The sequence below is a fragment of the Mustela nigripes genome, chromosome 7 (genome assembly GCF_022355385.1).
Source record: "Mustela nigripes isolate SB6536 chromosome 7, MUSNIG.SB6536, whole genome shotgun sequence".
In the NCBI taxonomy this organism is placed as follows: domain Eukaryota; kingdom Metazoa; phylum Chordata; class Mammalia; order Carnivora; family Mustelidae; genus Mustela; species Mustela nigripes.
In genome coordinates, this window is record NC_081563.1 from 54,596,261 (window position 1) to 54,616,718 (window position 20,458).

Sequence of the window (20,458 nt, forward strand, 5' to 3'; positions counted from 1 at the left end):
TCTTACCAGGAAATCTTGGGTTTATATATGAAAATTCTCCAGATCACATCTCTCACAATATATAATATATAACCTACTTTTCCCAAGAGGTCACTCTGATCCTACGAAATTCCAAACTCGAATTAAATAAGGAATGTTTGGTATATAACATATGTGATCCAAATCTTGAGACTGCTTCTATGACCATGATGCTGAATATGAGAAGCAGTGAGAGCAGTAACAGTCAACTCCAGCACGTATTCAGTTCTGCTCAGGGTACAATGGCAGAGTAGTGTGACTGAACTATTCATGCAAAATAAAACCAGTATAAATTTTGGACAAAATATTAAAAAACAACTATTTGAAGGCATTGCAGAGTGATGAAAAGGCAGAACTGGAAAAATTAAGTATAAGCCGGTTTGTGGATCTGTAGCTTCCCCCTCCCCATCCACCCAGGGCATCTCCCAATCCACAGGTGGCAGAAAACAGCCTTATTGGTTTAACCGGCCAGAGCACAGACTCTGAGGCTTGGTAGAGCAGTTAGAAAGTTAGGAAGCCTCAGAGGGCCATGAACCAAAATTTACATTTAAAACTGACCCAAGTCCTTCACTGGCTGCTGAGCCACATGTGGAAGGACAAGCAGCAGATGGAAGCTGCTAGGACTAAGCAGAGGCTGTGGCTGGTGACTGCAGCAGGGGAAAGAGCGGGCAGGGTCCAAATTAGTGCCTATTAGAAGAAGATTGCCTAGTAGGCCAAATTAATCACTATTAAAATAAAAATATTTCTTCAGACGAACATAAAATAAAAAATCTCTATAATATATCATTTATAATATCCAATATCCCATAGGAAGTTACTGAACTTGAGAATAAACAGAAAATGTGACCCATATAAAAGAAAACAGGGGTGCCTCGGTGGTTCAGTGGGCTAAGCCTCTGCCTTCAGTGGGCTAAGCCTCTGCCTTCAGCTCTGCCTTCTGCCTTGACCTCAGGGTCCTGGGATAGAGCCCTGCATTGGGCTCTCTGCTCAGCGGGGAGCCTGCTTCCCAACTGCTCCCCCACTCCCACCTGCTGCTCTGCCTACTTGTGATCTCTCTCTCTCTCTGTCAAATAAATAAGTAAAATCTTTAAAAAAAAAAAAAAAGAAAGAAAACTAGCAGTAAATAGAAACTATACCTAAGATGGCTACAAGTTGCAAATAAAAGACTACAACAATGCAGTGAACATTATAGTCTTCAATGGGAATGCCCAGCAGCTGGCATAAATCCCCATGATATCTGCCATGACAGTGAGCTATACTGGGACAGAGGTCCTCTTCTTTGACTCCTCCAGCACATAATCATGTGTGCCTGGCAGTTTTTAATTTAATTAAATTAATTTAGAAAGCTGTGCTGAAAACTGTGCTGACCTTTTATCACTGACATGACACCAACAGGTATGTTTGAAAATCTACATTATCAGCACATAAATCTGGCACATAAATCAAAGGTAATTAGCAGGATGGTGTATGATAAATGACATAACGCAATAGCTTATGTTTTAAGTTAGACTTCATGTACACATCTAAAGAAATGTTAGGCTAAGTGATACACTTATAAAACCACTAGTCTATCTCCATTTGTTCAGAAAAACTTCCAAATTCTGCTTAATGTTTTCAAAACAAAACCTACCCCCCTTGCTGATTGTTGCTGAAAGATTTTGGTCACCGAGATTTTCTGTTAACATCCATGCTGGAAGAATTCTTCTCCTCTGCTCAGGATTTGACTGTTGCTTACTATGGTCTCTACATTCACCTAGGAAACACTAAAAAGACATCTATATCTTAATTATTAAAATAATTATGCAACCTTAATGAAATTGTAAAATTATTTACTTTGCAGGAAACTACCATTAAAAAAACCTATCTGCAAGTATGGGCTGAATTGCTCAAACTTCTCAAAGAAAGAAATTCATTATCTCTATTAGTTGACACGGTGGACTACTGTGATATTCTGTACAGCTTAACATAAAAGCAGCAATGCCGGTAATATTGTCATGATATAGTTCACTTCAGTTGTCTTTTCTCTCCTTGAAATAAGGAGTATGTTACAAATGGATGAGATCTTAAATTTCTCACCTCACTATTTGCAGAAGTAGTTTGGGCCTTAGCTATTTCTGTGCTTCTTTCCAGCTGTGGGGCACCAGTTGTCTCATCAGGCGAGTGAACGGAGAAAGATTTTGGTGTTACATTCAGTATATTATCTTCATCAAGCATTTGACTATTTCTATAAAATAAAATAATCATTAAAACACTTCTATTACACCATGTCATTATAAATGTAATACTCCTAAGTATATCTAACTAATGAATTGTGCTCCTTCTCTTGGCCTTAGCAAGACAGATGACGAAAAAAGCAGATGATAGCACAGAATAAAATATATAGACTAAAATTATATGTTCTTCAAAAAATACATTTATCTTTCCAAATGATTAGCCTAGAAACCACTAGGTATTTCTAAGATGGATAGTAACCATCTCTCTTAAGGCTTAAGAGCTCTGTCCTTACTCAGTTATTTGTCTCGATAGCCCATAAAAGTTAAGATGGCCACCCAGCACCCCAAGAGAAATGCAAACTGTGAGAATAACAGATAAGCTCGTATGACTTTTGAAGAAAAAAATAAGATCCTGATGTCATGTGCACATGCAGCTGCTACTGGAGTTCTGGCCAGTATAGCCATTTGTGAAATCTCCCCAAACCTGTAGTCCAGTCGGAAGCTAACTCTTCTGACACAAGAACATCCATGGTCACATATGGAACATACTAGCAGAACCAGCTACCTCCCACTTGGCTGCAAAGTGCAGTAAGATCATCCAAAGTTGACGGATTATTATTTACTAATCATACATAAAGACAAGCCAAAAAATGTACTTTTTTGAACATTTGATAAGTTGGAAATACTATTCAGAAATAAAAAGGAATAATCCACTGATACACAACAACATGGATGAATCTCAAAGAAGCCAAACTCAGAAGGCTACAAATCATATAATTCCATTTGTACCACATTCTGTGCTTTTGGTGTTCTAAGAAACCACTGCCTAATCCAAAGTCACAAAGATTTATACCTGTATTTTTTCCTAATTTCACAGTTTTAGCTCTAATATTTAGGTCTCTGATTCATTTTAAGTTCATTTTTATATGGTGTGAAGTACATTCTTTTGCATTCTTTTGCAAGTGGATACCCAGTTATCCCAACACCAATTGTTGAAAAGACTACTGTTTCTCCCATTTAATTGTCCTGACAATCTTGCCAAAAATCAGTTGGTCATACTGTAGGGTCTTTATTTCTGGACCTTTGATTCTATTTCCCTGATCTATATGTCTTTCTTTATGCTAGTACCATACTGTCTTCATTACTGTAGCTTTGTAATAGGTTTTGAAATTGGGAAGTGTGAATCCTCCAACTCTTTTTTTTTCAACTTCTAGGAACTGTTTATTTTCCATCAACCTTATTTCCATTTTGTTTGCCTTTGTGGAAGAGCACCTCAGTGGTTGTTCCTACCTATTCAGTGGCCTGAGAAGTGGGAGCTGCAGACAATCTTCACTGGCAGGCTGAGCGCTCCAGTCTTCAGCAGGAACTGCTGAACAGACACAGAGGGCACCTGCACACCTCCAGACCAGTCTGCAACTTCACACTGAGTAGAAGTGAACTCAGAAGCTGGAGCATTTGCTTACCCTGAAATCCCTCGTTGGTCATAGCCTTTCCAGCAATAGCCTGCTATTCGTTTTCAGTGTCGTGAGGATCTCTGGAGAAGCAGAGCTCAGGCACGACCTCCCAAGGGTATTCACAAGAAATGGTACCAGGTATGCACAGAACTTCCCATGCCAGCATTCACCACATCAGACCCGCTATTGAGCTCCCTTGTTGCAACAGATGGCAATGTCCACATAGTGCAGAGGAAAGTCTGCCTTACCCAGAGCGGTGGTAGGAATCCTGGCAGGTTAACGTGAGATGCCTGAGAATCCAGTCCTTAGATCTGTGACCACCAGAAGTTGCCTGGATCTGGTTAGTGAAGGTTTCAGGAGTGATGCAGCCAGCAACAGGATTGGCTCCAGTTGCAGCAGCAAACTTCAGCACAGCTCACTGGGCAGTATTCCTGGATGATATGACACTGACATCAACTGGTAACAATGACACGAGCTGCCAGCAGAAGCTTCTCCCAGGTTCTCTTCAGATTTATGATGTATATGCCATCACTTTTCTTTTTCAGATATACTGTTCCATTTGGAAGTCAAGGGTGGTGCCAACGAACTGGGTTCCTGCTGCAAGGAATTTGAGGACATCCTCTTCCTTCATTGCAGGACATCAGGGGCTCCAGACATTGTGCAAGTTTCCCTTTCAGTTAGAACAGGAATCCCTCAATCCAGCAGGAAGTTTGTTCTGATGGCTTTGGGGGGGTGCTAGGTACCCCACAGGGCATTCATGCAGAACGCCATAGGGACCCTCTTCCCCCGGATAGTGCAAAAAACTCTTCTTCTTTTTAAAGACTGTTTTAGCAATTAAGTTATTCTTTGGGAATTATGCTTTGGGATTAATTTGCTCCTGTCTGCCTATCTTCTTAAAGTAGAAACACAGATCGCTGGGCTTACAGCTTTCTTCTAATACAGGCATTTAATACAAATTTCCCTCTAAGAACTACTTTAGGTTCATCTCACAAATTTTTATTTTGTTTTCAGATTTATTTTTTTCAAAATGTTTTCTAATTCCCCTTGTGATTCTCTTTGACCTAACAGTTATTTAGAAGTGTGTTTAATTCCAAATTTTGGGAGATTTTCTATTTTATAGTTATTAATTTTTTTTAAGTAACCTCTATGCCCAACATGACCCCAAGATCAAGAACTGCATGCTCTACCAATTGAGCCAGCCAGCCACCCCTATTGTTACTGACTTTTAATTTAATACTATTGTAATCACAGAACACATTCTGTACACTTTTGTCCATCTACTTCTGTTAGTCCAGTTTATGTAGACTATAATTTAAAAACTGACAGCACCTGGGTGGCTCAGTTGTTAAAGCGTCTGCCTTTGGCTCAGGTCATGATTCCAGGTCCTGGGATCGAGCCCTGCATCAGACTCCTTGCTCAGCCGGGAGTCTGCTTCTCCCTCCACCTCTCCCCCTGCTCCTTCTCTCTCTCTCTTTCTCTCTCACACACACACACATACTCTCTCTTGAATAAATAAATGAAATCTTAAAAAAAAAAAAAAAGCCGAAACAGTGGCAAATAATCTGCTAATGACTGCCTCAACAAAACTAGTGTATTAACTTTACATTAGATGTTTATTGTAATACCTCATTTCCTCAGTTTCCCAATTCTATATTTTCTGTTATTTTTACAAGGAGTTATACTAAGCCAGAGGGATTAAATACCTTAATAAAATTTAAAAAGCTAAAAGAAAATGTACTTGGTTTCAAATTACCTATCCTGGTTACTATTAGATGGGAAATACGTTCTGAACACAATGGTAAAAGACACCACATATGTGAGCAATCACTATTGAGGTGTAGGTTTCCAATGTCAAATGTTTGCTAGAGAAACACACACGAACACATATACCATACATACCCCATGTAACTCCTATACTGCAACATAGTTTAATCCTAGAATGGTTTCTACTGAAGCATTTGTGGATGGCTGAGGAATTAGGTTACAATTACCATTTTTTAAAAAATTCTTTTATTTAAGAAAAATTTATTTTAAGATTGTATTGATTTATTTGACAGAGAGAGAGCACAAGCAGAGGAAGTGGCAGAGGGAGAGGGAGAAGCAGGCTCCCTACTGAGCAAGAAGTCGGATATTAGGCTCGATCCCAGGACCTGAAACAAAGGCAGACACTTAACCAACCGAGCCACCCCTAGGTTACAATTACTATTACTTGATCTAATTTCATCAGGCAATCTTACCTTAAAGTACATTCCATTTCTGCTTCACAGGGTGTAGAGGAAACAGAGAAAATGTATTTGTCGACTAGCAAAGAAAAACTGTCTCCAGGATTCAACCAGCGCCATAGATTTCTCTTCAAGGGTAAGAGCTGGCTCTTCTCGGAAGACTGATAAAAACATGGATTTGTGTGTATCTAACAACAACAACAAAAAAAATAGGGATAAAATTCTAAATTATGAGAATAATACAACTAACATGAACTGATCCAAAACTTGGGTATCAAAACAATTTCATTGCAAATTTAGATTAAAAGTCTAATAAATCTTGTACTTATAAGTACAATAATTATTATCTACACAATAATTATCTACATATAATTATTATCTATCTAGATTATATAGATAATATCTATATTATCTAATTATTATCTATAGATATATCTATATTATCTAGATAATAATATAATTATTATCTATATATAATTATTATCTATTATCTCTCCTATCAAAATGGGAAGGAGCTAAAACATACCTCTCACTTCTGTAGGAATCAAAGAAAAAAGCAAAGTTATCAATTAACTCGTTAGAAGATATTTCTGCTTTAAGAGGGACCATCAGACATTAGAAGGAGAAACACAAAAAATAATTCTCAGTATGGAAACTGAGTCCCCCAACTTTCAAATCCATTTTCAAGGAATTAGTGAATTCAAGGAATTCAAGGAATTCACTAATTCCTTGAAAATGGCTAATTTCTTTCATATTTATTTTCTTCCAGTAAATTCTTACTATGAGTAAAAAAAAATGAGATATTATAGGAAGAGAGACTTTGATCAAATCTCTCAAGCAAATAACATAGCTTGTTTGGATTGTTTTTGCTCTTCACTGAGGAGTTTTCTGACATAGACTAATAAAGAAAACAGAGCATTAAAACAAAAGCTGCCAATAAAAAATAAGCATTGTTGCCTACATGCCCAAATTAAAAATTAAAAAAAGACAATGTTGAAAGCTATAATGAATACAATCTATCCAGTTCTGGCAATTTAATTTCATGAAGATCTGGCCATATATTTTTCCTATGTGTATCTGCAATTGAAAACAGTTCTATTTCCTTTAAATCTGTTAAAAGAAAGGAGTGAAATAAAATTTGGAGATAAAGAGCAGAAACAGAAATTTAAAAAGAGACTTTACCAATTTGTTAGGCAATCATTTTACAGTCAGTTATTTTACAAATTACATATAAGACTTCATAAGAATGAACAGGCAACGGAACACCATATTTATGTAACACCATATTGCTAAAAAGAACTGTGAATGTTTGATTTTTAAAAATCAAGCTATAATTTAAACAATGTTTATAAGCCTTTCATTATGCTCTCAACCACTCCTAATTTATCTCCCAGAGTGGCTCTGGCTCATGGTTAGAGTTTTTGAGGCAGGACAAACCACCAGATTCTAAGCCTGTGTACACTGTTGGGCTTGAAAATTGTTCCGTTATTCCTCAGACTTTTAAATGAAGCCTCCCCTTCCTTGAGTGCACCACAATCATCAGGGTCTGGAATGACCTGAATAGCAGGAAGGACAAGAGTTGGGACAGAAATATCCATAGCTTCTGCCTGAGCCTTGAATGTTCTACAAATGAGGCTTGCTTCTAATAGGCTAAGATAAGATCATGTTCTTATTCCTAAGTATTTTAAAGATTCAGATGAATCTCTAAACAACATTAAATTAACAACAGTGCTAAATTTTCTTTTTTTTTTTTTAAGATTTTATTTATTTATTTGACAGATAGAGATCACAAGTAGGCAGACAGGCAGGCAGAGAGAGAGGAGGAAGCAGGCTCCCTGCTAAGCAGAGAGCCCGATGGCGGGGCTCCATCCCAGAACCCTGAGATCATGACCTGAGCTGAAGGCAGAGGCTTAACCCACTGAGCCACCCAGGTGCCCCAACAGTCCTAAATTTTCAAAGGTCAAGATGTTAAATACAAAGGCATAATATTCTAAGGGTAGGAAAAGTAAAATGCTTTTTAAAAAAGGAAACTAATTACATTCCTTTAATAAGGCATTGCAAACCCAAAGCCAAAGAAACATTCATTTTCAGTATTTTTTACTTAGTTGGATGTACTTAACATTTAAATTTTAAGCAGTAAAATATTTGGTATTTAGCAAATCCAAAGAGAAAGTGAACCAATGTATGTGGTCCATGATCATCTTTTTCTTTTCCAAAAATTGTTCATACAAGGGATTCCAGAACCAAGAGCAAAAATGACATTCCTATAACTAACCTAATACTTGATCCTATAATTTATTATTTTTTAAAATTATGATCCTATAATTTAAACCTAAATATATATTACTCATTGAATAAGTTTTTAAAATCTATGTCAAACTACGAATGCTTCAGGGCACCTGGGTGGCTCAGTTGGTTAAACATAACGACTCTTGATTTTGGCTCAGGTTGTGATCTTAGAGTTATGAAATCAAGCCCCCTGCTGGGCTCCATGTTGGGTACAGAGCCTGCTTAAGATTCTCTCTCCCTCTTTCTCTGCTTCCTGCCCCCTCTCCCTCTATAAAGAAACAAAACCAAAAGCAACTATATGTTCTCTAACTAAAAAGCCACACAGACATGAAAACCAAAATAAAGGATAGTTTTCTAAAAGTTATGAAGAAGACAAAAGCTTAGCAATATTAATAAACAAAGAGGGAAAAGATAAACACACACACACACATATTTTGGAATGAAAACAATGACATAAGTACACATAAAACTTGGCAGAATACTACAAATATTTCATGGCAATGTATTTGTAAATATGGCCAAAATTGACAATGATCTTAAAGAATATACACCAAACTTACTTAAAAACAAAAAAGTGTGTGTGTCTTTTTGAATTAGACCTATCTTTTAAAAATATAATCAGTAATTAAAAATCTTTCTGATCTTTCCCCAACCCAGACCTAAATGGATTTAAATTTTTTCTGAATATTCAAGTCTCCCTAAGACCAGAAAAAGATGGAAAGCTCTCCAATTCCTTCAGTATGGCTAAGTTAACTTTGATTCTAAAAGCAGATAAGGACAGGCAAAATACTGGCAAACCTAAATTCACAGTGAATAAAGAGATATGATCCACCTATATGAGAAGCATATTTTCGGGAAGTGCCTTTTAACATATCCATAGGATTATAAGTGCAAACTTAAATATATTATGTTACAATTTTAGAAGTGGTGCAAAGGATGCATTATCCCTAAAGAAATGGAACTAAAATACAAATTAATTTTCCATAGCTTTCTCTTATAATTATCATAAATATTAAATGATTGATGTGCACCACCCCAAAAAGTTCCTCTTATTTTCAATGTTTTCTTTTATTTAATTTGGAAGGCATTTTTTCTTTCTTTCTTTCTTTCTTCTTCTTCTTTTTAACAAAATGAGCTGTGGAAGAGCTATTGCAATATTTTATAGCCATTTTCCAAGTATACTCATAATTTCTGAGGAAGAAAAACAATCACAACTCGGGAATTTTACTACGCCAAGAAAAAACACAGTCACCCAAAGATGTATATTTTGAATAGATTAACACCAAGTGGCAAAAACATATCTAATCCTTTGCAACTTACATGTAGTTATAGAACTACTCCCTCAATCACCCAAGAAACAAAAAGAGTTTCTTAAAATGAAATAAAAGCATTGACAGCTATGAATTTACCCAGAGGACATAACTAACCACTGGTGATGCAGTGATTTACAGACAGCACAGTCGCTTTGCCTTTATAATACATTTTCTCCCGCTGATACCAGACAGTAGATTAAATTTAAATGGCACACAAAAAAGCTAACATCATCTCCTCATGAGCTAACATTATCTCCTCATGCACTATTTCCAAGAACTGCTGAAAGCTAGAGCTTTTTTTAAAGGAAATGTTAGAGGAAAAAAAGACAAATTCATCCAATTTAAAAGTACAAATTAGTAAATGCCCTAATCGCATTCATCAATCATTGTCAAAGTTACATTTCTATTTGATTGGAATTCTAATTTGAAGGAAAGCAGAAAAATATTTAATTACTTAAACATAATTTGGAGGAGTACACAACCTACAGAAAGGATTGTAACAAAACATTTGCTCTAACTCATTTAAAGAAGTTTACAAAAACTTTTTAAAGTAAAACTTGTCTCAAAATTTTATCACAGTTGTATACATAGACTGCTTTAAAAGACCAATTTATTTGTGACTGATTAGAGAACAGAGAATAAATGATATTTAGCACACATTAAGGTAAAATTAATGAATTATTAGTCACTCGTCTACCTCATTATTTTCAAGACCTTAACATTTCCATTCACAATTAAGGTCAGTTTAGAGTTTTTCTAAATTTCTCTAAATCGCACCTTGAAGGTATAGGTACAATAAGCAGCTGTATAAATCAGTATAAATAAATAAATAAATATAATTTCAAAGAGAGAGGCATTTTGTTGAAATTACATTAACATGAAAAAGAAATCAAGCATTACATAAAGCAAAGGACCTATGCATACATCACCAAGTCCAAGAAGCAGTTTTCCTTCAACTGGTAAGGTATAAACAATTTGTGGGATAAAATTCAAAACCCAATTAAATATTGTTCTAAATGCAAAATCAAATTCTAGTACTAGAATTGTACATATCTTTAAAAAAATACACTTTTTCATGCCTTCCAATGTTTGGTAGTTTGGCATTACAGAAGGAACTGCAACCACACCATACTATTCTCTACACCTTCTTCATGTCATAAGGATTCCATAATAATTTTTTTAAAACATAATACATGTTAGATACTATGTGTGGACCCACCACACAGTTTCAGAAAATGTGTATTAACTTTTGATGTCCCTTTCGAGTCTTTCCATATCCCAGTCTCTTCTCAGTTCCTCAGAGATAATTATTATACCAATTGTTGTATTTGTCACTTCCTTAGGCCATTTTCTTCATGGTTTTATCACCTAAGCTTATGACAGTGAATGTAATGTTTTATTTTGTAGAATTTTTAATCTTATATAAATGAAGCTATACTGTATATATTCTTCCAAGGTTGCCTTTATCATTATCATGTTCCAACTCTAATCCATATTTATGTTTTCACTATAATTTATCTTCATTGTTGTAGGATATTTCATTAAATGAATATATCACAATATATTTATCAATTCCATTGTCGATGGAAATTAATGTTGTGTCTAGTTTTTGCTATGATATAAGCAATTTTGCCCTTCAGGTTCTTGTACACATCTATTAGTACATATGTGTGTGTGAGGTCTGACTTGTAGGGAATACATTCCTTCATCTTTAGGAAATAAGTCAAGCTACTCTCTAAAGTGGCTGCAACATTTAAGCTCCCACCCAAACTTTATAACTATTCTACTTCTTCTACATTCTCATTAACACTTCAAATTGTTAGACTTCTCATTTTTGCAATCTGTTGGGTTTTAGTATCTCACTGCAGTTTCAGTTACATTTCTCTATTTAATAAGAGGGCGGAGTACCTTTTCCATGTTTACAGTCAGATTTCCAATTCTATAATGTGCCATTCAAGTCTTCAGCCCATTTTTCTATGGGATTGTTTATCTTTCTCTCACTGATTGAAGGCATTTGCTATATATTTTGGATATAATTCCTTCGTCAATTATATGTGTTTTAAATAACTTCTTCCTGTTACACTTATCATTTTCATTATAATCCTTGATAAGCAAAGGTTCTTAATTTTAATGTAACTGGATTTTTAAAAAGATTTTATTTATTTATTTGACAGAGAGAGAGCGCGCACAAGCAGGGGGAGCAGAAAGCAGAAGGAAGGAGAAACAGACTCTCCACTGAGCAGGGAGCCCAATGCAGGGCTCAATCCCAGGATCCCAGGATCTCAACCTGAGCTAAAGGCAGATGCTTAACCGACTGAGCCAGCCAGGTGCCCCTGTAATTGGATTTTTTTTTTCAGTCTTTTTTTTAAAACTATTCCCGCCTTTATTTTTTTTTAAATATTTTATTTATTTATGTGACAGAGAGAGATCCCAAGTAGGCAGAGAGGCAGGCAGAGAGAGGGGGAAAGCGGGCTCTCTGCTCAGCAGAGAGCCCGATGCGGGGCTCAATACCAGGACATTAGGATCATGACCTGAGCCAAAGACAGAGGCTTAACCCACTGAGCCCAGGTGCCCCCACTTCCCTCCTTTAAGGCCACCAAGATTTTTTCCCATATATTCTGAGAGAGTTTTATAGTTTTGATTTTCACATTTAAACCACCTAAAACTGATTTGTATATATGGTTTGAGGTAGGGATCTAATTTTTTTCCCTCAGACAAATAACATACTCTCCCAGTACCATTTCTTGATGAAAAGTCATCTTGTCCAATGATAAGCAATGCCAGCTCTGGGCCAAATCAAATTCCCACATACATAAGACTGAACCCAAGATTGCTTTCAGTTGTAAAATTCTGTTCAACTGAAGGCACAAAAATTTCTTGTGGGGGGGCCTGAGTGGTTCAGTGGGTTGAGCCTCTGCCTTCAGCTCAGGTCATGATCTCAGGTTCCTGTGATGGAACCCCATGTCAGGCTCTCTGCTCAGCAGGGAGCCTGCTTCCCCCTCTCTCTCTCTCTGCCTGCCTCTCTGCCTATCTGTGATCTCTGTCTGTCAAATAAATAAATAAACTCTTTAAAAAAAAATTTCTTGTGAAGAAAAATCAAGTTACTTTTAACTTCAAGAAATTTTTTTTTATAGAAGAGAATACCAAATGGCAAAAGAATCCGGAGTTGGGAAATATAATGGGGAAAAAAACAACAACAAACAAACCTTAGATAGATTTCAAAGAACCTCAGTTCTAAATCCCATTTGACAACTTGCTGACTATATAATATTATGCATTCTTCAGAAGGCCTTAATATTCTATGCTGTCAAAAATAATGCTACCAAGAAAAGGGTAAAAAATATTTATCTTTCTCCCAAGTATATAAGATTACATTTACTAGAAAGTTCACAAGTTATATTAAATAACATTTAAAAGAAAAGTATAAACAAAGGTATAAATAAATAATTATAACAAATTTTAGTTTCATATCTATAATGTCATGAGGAGTTTTGGCTATACCTTCTAATTTTGTATCTACCACCCTGTGATACTCAAAAGATACTTGTTGACTTCCTATAGTTGTTTTGCATTAGTACAGTCTAATTCAAGATCAAGTAAATAAAGAAGAAAGGTGTTCTCTAAAAGAAACCTTCTTTTAATTAAAAATTGTTAAACTCTCATGTAGAAATTTGACCCATTTCACAAAAAATAAAGTTTAACTCAAAGAAAGAATTTTCTATTAACAAAGTTTTAAGTATACTTATATTATTACTACTTTTTTGAATAGTCATAGAAGATCAAAATAAATCTGAATACTTTTCATCCAAGTATAGACACAACTCCAGTTAAGTATCTTTATTAAGCCAATCTGGAAAAAATTCTAGTTTTTAATATAAATGTCCTGATTAACACTGAGAAAAAAATATATGTAAGTTTTTCAGTATTAACACTTTAGTAAAAATGATGGTTTCCCAAATGGCATACCTTGTATACATAAAAAATTTAATGCTGTGGAACTTTTGTTTTAAGAAGGGTTTCTTCTGGGGCGCCTGGGTGGCTCAGTGGTTAAAGCCTCTGCCTTCGGCTCAGGTCATGATCTCAGGGTCCTGGGATCAAGTCCCGCATCAGGCTCTCTGCTCAGCAGGGAGCCTGCCTCCTCCTCTCTCTCTCTCTGCCTGCCTCTCTGCCTACTTGTGATCTGTCTGTCAAATAAATAAAAATCTTTAAAAAAAAAAAAAAAAAGAAGGGTTTCTTCTTAGCACTGAGTAAATAAAAATGTAAAAAGAAATCTAATAGTTATTCAATTCTTCACAATTCAGCTGATTAATCTGCTTACAAATAAATGTGCTGAGTTCTCACAATGGATCATGTCATTGTCTACAATTCTTCTGCTACGACAAATCTTGCAGATATTATTTGAAACAAAAGCAAAGCTTCGAAAATATCAGGAATTACAGGTATAAACCAAGGATCTGTCTTATAAGTTGACTAAAGAATAGTCTTGGCTTATTGATTAATTTCTGTGATATATGTATACGTAGTAGGATTTGAATACTAATAATGCAAATCTAGAAAAGTCTACAAACCTACTTGCAGGAGCTGATATTCCCTGCTTTGGTATCAAAAATAACTAGAAATCTAATCATCAAGGACTATTTAGATGTTACATTTTCCAAAAAGTACATACTCACCAGAAGGTCTCCATTTCGTTAATGTGAATGATAAAGAGCAGTAAATCTAAATAATGTAGTAAGTATTCAGTTGTAGGTATTCTTTGAGGAGCCAAGTGTATTTTTGCTGTAATTACTATTTTGAAAAAAGTAAATATCAAGTAATGATATGCTTTATCAGAAAAGTCAGGATGGGAATTTAGAGATTCCTATATACTCTACCTCAATATGCTTCAATAACAATAAAAATAAACTTGTTTATTTTAGGTCATAGTTGTTCATGGAAATAGTGTTAGAAATTATGTGCTAGAACTAACATAATTTTGTAAAAATTCATGCTATCTCCACTTTTAAAAGTGCAACATATAGTTCTCACTGCAGCATTTCTTCATGCATTCACAAATATGAATTAAGTACCTATGATGTGCTCAGCATACGCTAGATACTAAAGATACAAAGATGGGTCAGTGTTCCTATATTCAACAAGTTTATGATCTAGAAAGTCATCTAAGAAGAGGATAGTGGGAGAGGATTCAGAGATGAACAGCTAATGGTAAATAAAGGGGCTCCCACAGGAGAGATGACTGTAGCTATCAGCACTTTTCAAGATAAGACAATGCAGAATGATATACAAACCTTTTTTCAAGTATCTATTTAATCGAGATGGGGTAAATTCAGCTTTATTCAAAACTTTTCCAATGCCAGAATTAAAAGGATACTTCTCATGTTTGGAAACAGCTCAACATAGGATAATAAAAGTACTTTTACATGTAAAAGAAAGAACTAATGATAAATAAAGGCAGCTGTACATATATAAGATGAAAATACAAATAGGTTTAAAAATATTACAAATTAATGAATTTCATTCCATAATAATTTTACCACCACAGTATCTACTCCAAAACAGATGGACCCTCATACACATATTCTATTCTCCTATACAACACACTGTGCAAATGGAAAGGAATAATCACATAGTATATCCTCAGAAATGGATATCCCTACAATATATCAGTGCTTAAACTATAAAGCAAGCAATTAAAATGTAAGTCCTCAATAAGAACTTTCAAATTAAAATTATTTATGCAACCCTAAAATTTAATAAGGTCTAAATTTTAGAATTATTCAATTCTACACACAGAGGTACAGAAATCTATTAAGGTACAATCCTGTAACATTTAAGTGACTTCAGTCACTACTTCACCTCTTTCAAACAAACCATTATATAGTTATAGGCTTTCTTATAGAATCTTAGTTGTAATACCCAGTCATAATGTATACATGAACTGGTAGTTAGCTTTCACTGAAATTCTTTTTTTTCTTTTAACGATTTTATTTATTTATTCAACAGAGAGAGAGATCACAAGTAGGCAGAAAGGCAGGTAGAGAGAGAGGGGGAAGCAGGCTCCCTGAGCAGAGAGCCGATCCCAGGACCCTAGCTGAAGGCAGAGGCTTAACCCACTGAGCCGCCCAGGTGCCCCTTTCACTAAAATTCTAACTAGATAAATGTAGCACTGCCTTACAGGAAAATAAATAAATAGTTTAGATATTTATCTCCCAATTATCCTCTAGAAATAAGGATATATTCATTCTGACATCACTCCCTATTTCCATAACCTTAGAAATAAGCCACTTTAATCAGGAACTGAAAAAAGGTGAGAGGCAAAAAGTTAAAAACAATTCATGAATAACATATATACCGGTTTGATTCGAAGCTGACCACCAACCACCTCAAGAATGGCATGTCTTCTGGACACTCTCTTGTCTGTTACCTATGGGGGAAAAAAATTAACATTTCAAATACGACTACCTCCATAAAAAACAACAGTAACAACGACAACAACAACAAAACCAAGAGCAAAGTTTCTAAAATTAGTAGGTTAGATATGAAATAGTCACTTAGCAACTGTGTATTAAAATGATTGTCTTCACTGAACAGATGATGAAACAACTCTGGGATTAAAGGAATTGCCCAAGGTCTTAAGAAGAATAAATGGCAGAGCAGAGACTCGGACTTGGAATCTAACACATTCCAAAGCCTTTTATCATAGTTTCCATTCGAGATAAGTATTCTGTGAGGATTCTTATCAATAGAATTCATAAAATGAGAAAAAAAAATCTATATATGGTGTATTTATTAGAAAACCTTTTAAATACAAGAAATACATAGTATGTTATGATGACAAAAGGATTTAAAGAGCAGCAGTCTGGTAAATATAAAAGGGTGACTGCAACTTTTAGGGTCAGGCAGACCAGCAACAGAGCCCTAGGGCCATCAGTTAAGTAGTTAAGAGAACAGGAGGGTGGGAGGGAAAGTGATGAAAATCAAATATTTACAGTGAAGAAGAGATTATCATTTATATATCCGTGTGTGTGTGTTTATAATACAATATATACACATATACTAATATTATATAATAACATATATTGAATGTATTTGCTTCCTGTTTTGAACCAAGAGTGTTCGACTTATGCTCACAAGCATTTCTGCATACCAAAGATTAGAAATCACTTGTACTTTAAATGCTGAAATTGCCAATTGAGCCTTCCCTGCAAGGCTATAAACATAATAGTTAAGATTTCCTTTACTATTTCTGGCAGATACATAATAATAACATTTTATGCACAAACTTTCCTTAATGTCATAATTATCTGGCCCACCTCTTGATCACTTCAACTCTGATATTATCCATTTCAAGACCAAAATTATCGGTAAAAACAGACTACAGCAATGCCTAATTCAATTAAACCCATCAGTTCTGCAAAAACCTGAAAAAATGTGAAAGTGCCAGGAATCAGTACTCATTCATTTTTTTTAAACAGAGAGCAGTTCTGCATGTAAGACAATGACTGTATAAAAATAGACCTCACAGTAGAATGAATTCCATAAAGGTATATTTGCAATAGCTACAGTTAATTTTTAGAACATTCTCTAAAATAAAGTATCTTAAAAGTAGCCCACTTAAAATATACACATTGTTGGCCACAATGGCTAGTTCAGAAAAGTAAATATATTACTTTTTTTTTTTTTTTTTAAAGTAGGCTCTGCACCCAAGGCGAAGCCCAAAACAGGGTTTGAACCTACAAACCTGGGATCAAGACTAAGCTGAAATCAAGAGTCAGATGCTTAATGGGCTGAGCCACACCACCACTCCTCAGAAAAGTAAATATAAACTAATAATCTATTCTATCAGAAAGGAGAGAAGGAAACTGGAGGTTCCTATATTCTCCCCCATCATGTGCCTTTGCAGCCAAAAACAACAGCAGTTGCCTGATAACCCACTTTACCATGTGCACAGATTCTATCATTTACACAGAACATTCACTTAAATGCTGAGATTCACTATAATATTGCCATAGGTTTATTCACATTTTACAAATTTGGAAATTGAAAGTCTAGAGAACTGAAACTTAAGTAACTTGTGTAGGCCACTCCTCAAGCAGGTAGCACTCCAAATCTATACTCGTTAATAAAATAAGTATGTGGGGAGAAGTCATGTATGATTCTATACCTGCATATAATCATTTAGAAACAGTTTCAAGAAAAGAAAATTACTCTGTGTCAGGGAGTAAGAAGCTTCTAATTCTAACTTGGGTAGTAAGACTCAATAATACAAATTGATTTTCTAACCAATTGAGCAGCAGACTGTCAAATATAAAACCATGGTATGCAATGATGGTTCCTTTAATAGTACAGCTTCAGTTTCTTTCTCTTCCGAACTATATTTTTGCAGGAAGCAATACTGGACTTTTCCTATCTCAGTCTTTCTTTGAAGGAGGCTTTCCTGACACTGGCATGAAAAAATTATATGAAGGCATAATATGCCCTCTAGTGGACATTTCATTCCACAACAATGTCATTTCACGGCAAGCTGTGCATTTCTATAGTACATTTAAAAAATGTTCTTTAAAGAGTCTTTAAAGTTAATATTGTTTGGGCATTTACCTATAACAGTCCCTTTTAAACTGTATGGCTAAATCATGAATAAGTTAAAAAATAATAATTTATGTTCCCTCTATGGTAAACTTACAGTTTTAACGAATTATCATTAGAGCTTATGTTGATTTCAGGATGGTTGTGGGGTGGTAGAAGGTAGAGGGTATGTGAAGGCTAGGTCATAAATAGATTATCCTAAAGATCTGATGACCTGCTTCATTTTCTTTAAAGGTTTATTTATTTTTTTAAAGATTTTATTTATTTGACAAGACCACAAGTAGGCAGAGAGGCTGGTGGGGTGGAGAGGGGGAAGCAGGGCAGGATCCCTGTCTAGCAGAGAGCCTAATGCAGGGCTCAATCTCAGCAAAGATCACTGCTCCTTAAGCAGAGTAAATATCCATATATTCTTAACTACTATATTAACTGTAATAGTAATTGTTTATCAAGACCAAGGTGCTGTCCTATCATTCATCAGGTATCATTTTTTAATATCCACAAAACCTGCAGAAAAGACACTATTATCTTTATTTTATAAGTGAGAAATGAAAGTACAAAGAGGTTAAGCAACTACTCAAAGTTACACAGCCAATAAGCATGACCAGACTTTAACAGAAGGAATCTGATTCTAGAGACAATCTTCCTTTTAACACTTTATTGCCTCCCTCATTACATAAAATATATTTTTTAGAGTATTTACCACCAGCTTAACTGTCTAAACTAGACAGTAGTAGTAGTAAACTAAACTACTAAAGAACTGGAAATAAGGCAGAATGACTATTTATTAAGCAAATAGACATTCTGAGAAAATCAAGCCCTAAATAAAACTCCAGAAGGTCTTCAGGTTTCATTTGGTCCTATTTATTCTAATGTCATAGCCAAGTCTAACAAGATATGTTACTGGAATTCCCAAGAGTCTATGGCCATACCACCCTGAATGCACCCAATCTCATCTGAATTTCTAATTCTCTACTCCCAGTAGACAATGAAGTGGATAGGGCTTAGTAGATGGTGCATTGGCTGACAATGGGGAAAAATGACTGATGTTGGTCTGCAAGTGGAACAACCAAGCTATAGAAAACCGAAGAAACCCAAAGACTCAAAAAGATTGCTCTGGCTAGAAGCTAATGAGTCTAGGGACAAAAGGCATTACATACTTCATACGTTACTAAATATTTAACCAAGTTTACTTGTTGATTATCGTGTTTAAATGAAAACTTCACTTGAAAATGAGACACTTCACATTTTAGAAAGCCACAAAAATAGTTAAAATAGAGGAATTCCAATTTCCTATCAAATAACTGTAGCCACCTAAATACTAATTGCACCACATAAAAAATCAGAGATCAACAAATACAACAAATAAAGTCACCTATATTCACATCTAAAGCGCAACTAGGAAACAGAGATTACCACAAGCTTTACATGTAAGAGGGGAAAGAAACACAAAATGCAACCAAATTTTACTATGCTGGAACAGAAAGTCAAGTGAACTGGGAGAAAAAAAGAGGGAGTGAGAAACTAGGTGTAGTGGGGCACAGATAAGATAACTCTTCCAAATAGTGACACCTTGATTGGGAAATAATGAAAATATATCTCACATCCAGCAGCTTAACGGTCCAGCAAAACTAGGAACAATCTGGGCACCAATACGAATAATGATAATAATGGAATACAACACACTTTGAATACAAAATAATCCATGAGTTCATACTGAACTCAAGAAAGGATGGGCGCCTGGGTGGCTCAATGGGTTAAAGCCTCTGCCTTCGGCTCGGATCATGGTCCCAGGGTCCTGGGATCGAGCCCTGCATCGGGTTCTCTGCTCGGCAGGGAGCCTGCTTCCTCCTCTCTCTGCCTGCCTCTCTGCCTACTTGTAATCTCTCTCTCTCTCTGTCAAATAAATAAATAAAATCTTTAAAAAAAAAGAAAAAGAAAAAAGAAAAAGAAAAGAAAAAAAGGAGCTGGGGCCAGGGCTGGGAGGAAAAGCTCTTATTCATAAAAGAATGCAAACTGATGAAGAAGAAATGATGGAATCAGAAGATCACTATTTTGTAACTACAAATATAATAATTGACTCAGTAAAGGATCGATGGATGTTAACTTTCAGGTGAGTGCTTGATGGGAAAAAGAATATTCTGAAGTCTCAAAACGTCACTGCAGAAATTACTCACAACAAGAACTGTGTCTTCACTGAAGAAGTCTGACAGACTCCACCTTCCCAAAGTGACCACACAACAGCGTCAACAATTTCAGGGCACCTGGGTGGCTCAGCCAAGTTAGTCCTCTGACTCTTGATTTCGGCTAAGGTCATGATCTCAGTTGTGAGAAATGAGCCCCACATAGGGCTCAGCATGTGGCTC

At 35.5% G+C, this 20,458-nt stretch overlaps 1 protein-coding gene across 1 annotated transcript in view; it reads right to left on the reverse strand.

Annotated features, from left to right (window-relative positions):
- Positions 1–20,458, reverse strand: part of APLF (aprataxin and PNKP like factor) — a 77,082-nt gene that overhangs the window by 45,838 nt on the left and 10,786 nt on the right. Inside the window, exons 2-5 of the mRNA XM_059407782.1 lie at positions 15,862–15,933; positions 5,923–6,095; positions 2,095–2,242; positions 1,649–1,781 (exon numbers count right to left, since the gene is read on the reverse strand). Of these exons, the coding sequence (XP_059263765.1) occupies positions 1,649–1,781; positions 2,095–2,242; positions 5,923–6,095; positions 15,862–15,933 (526 nt within the window). The remainder of the gene's footprint in view (positions 1–1,648; positions 1,782–2,094; positions 2,243–5,922; positions 6,096–15,861; positions 15,934–20,458) is intronic.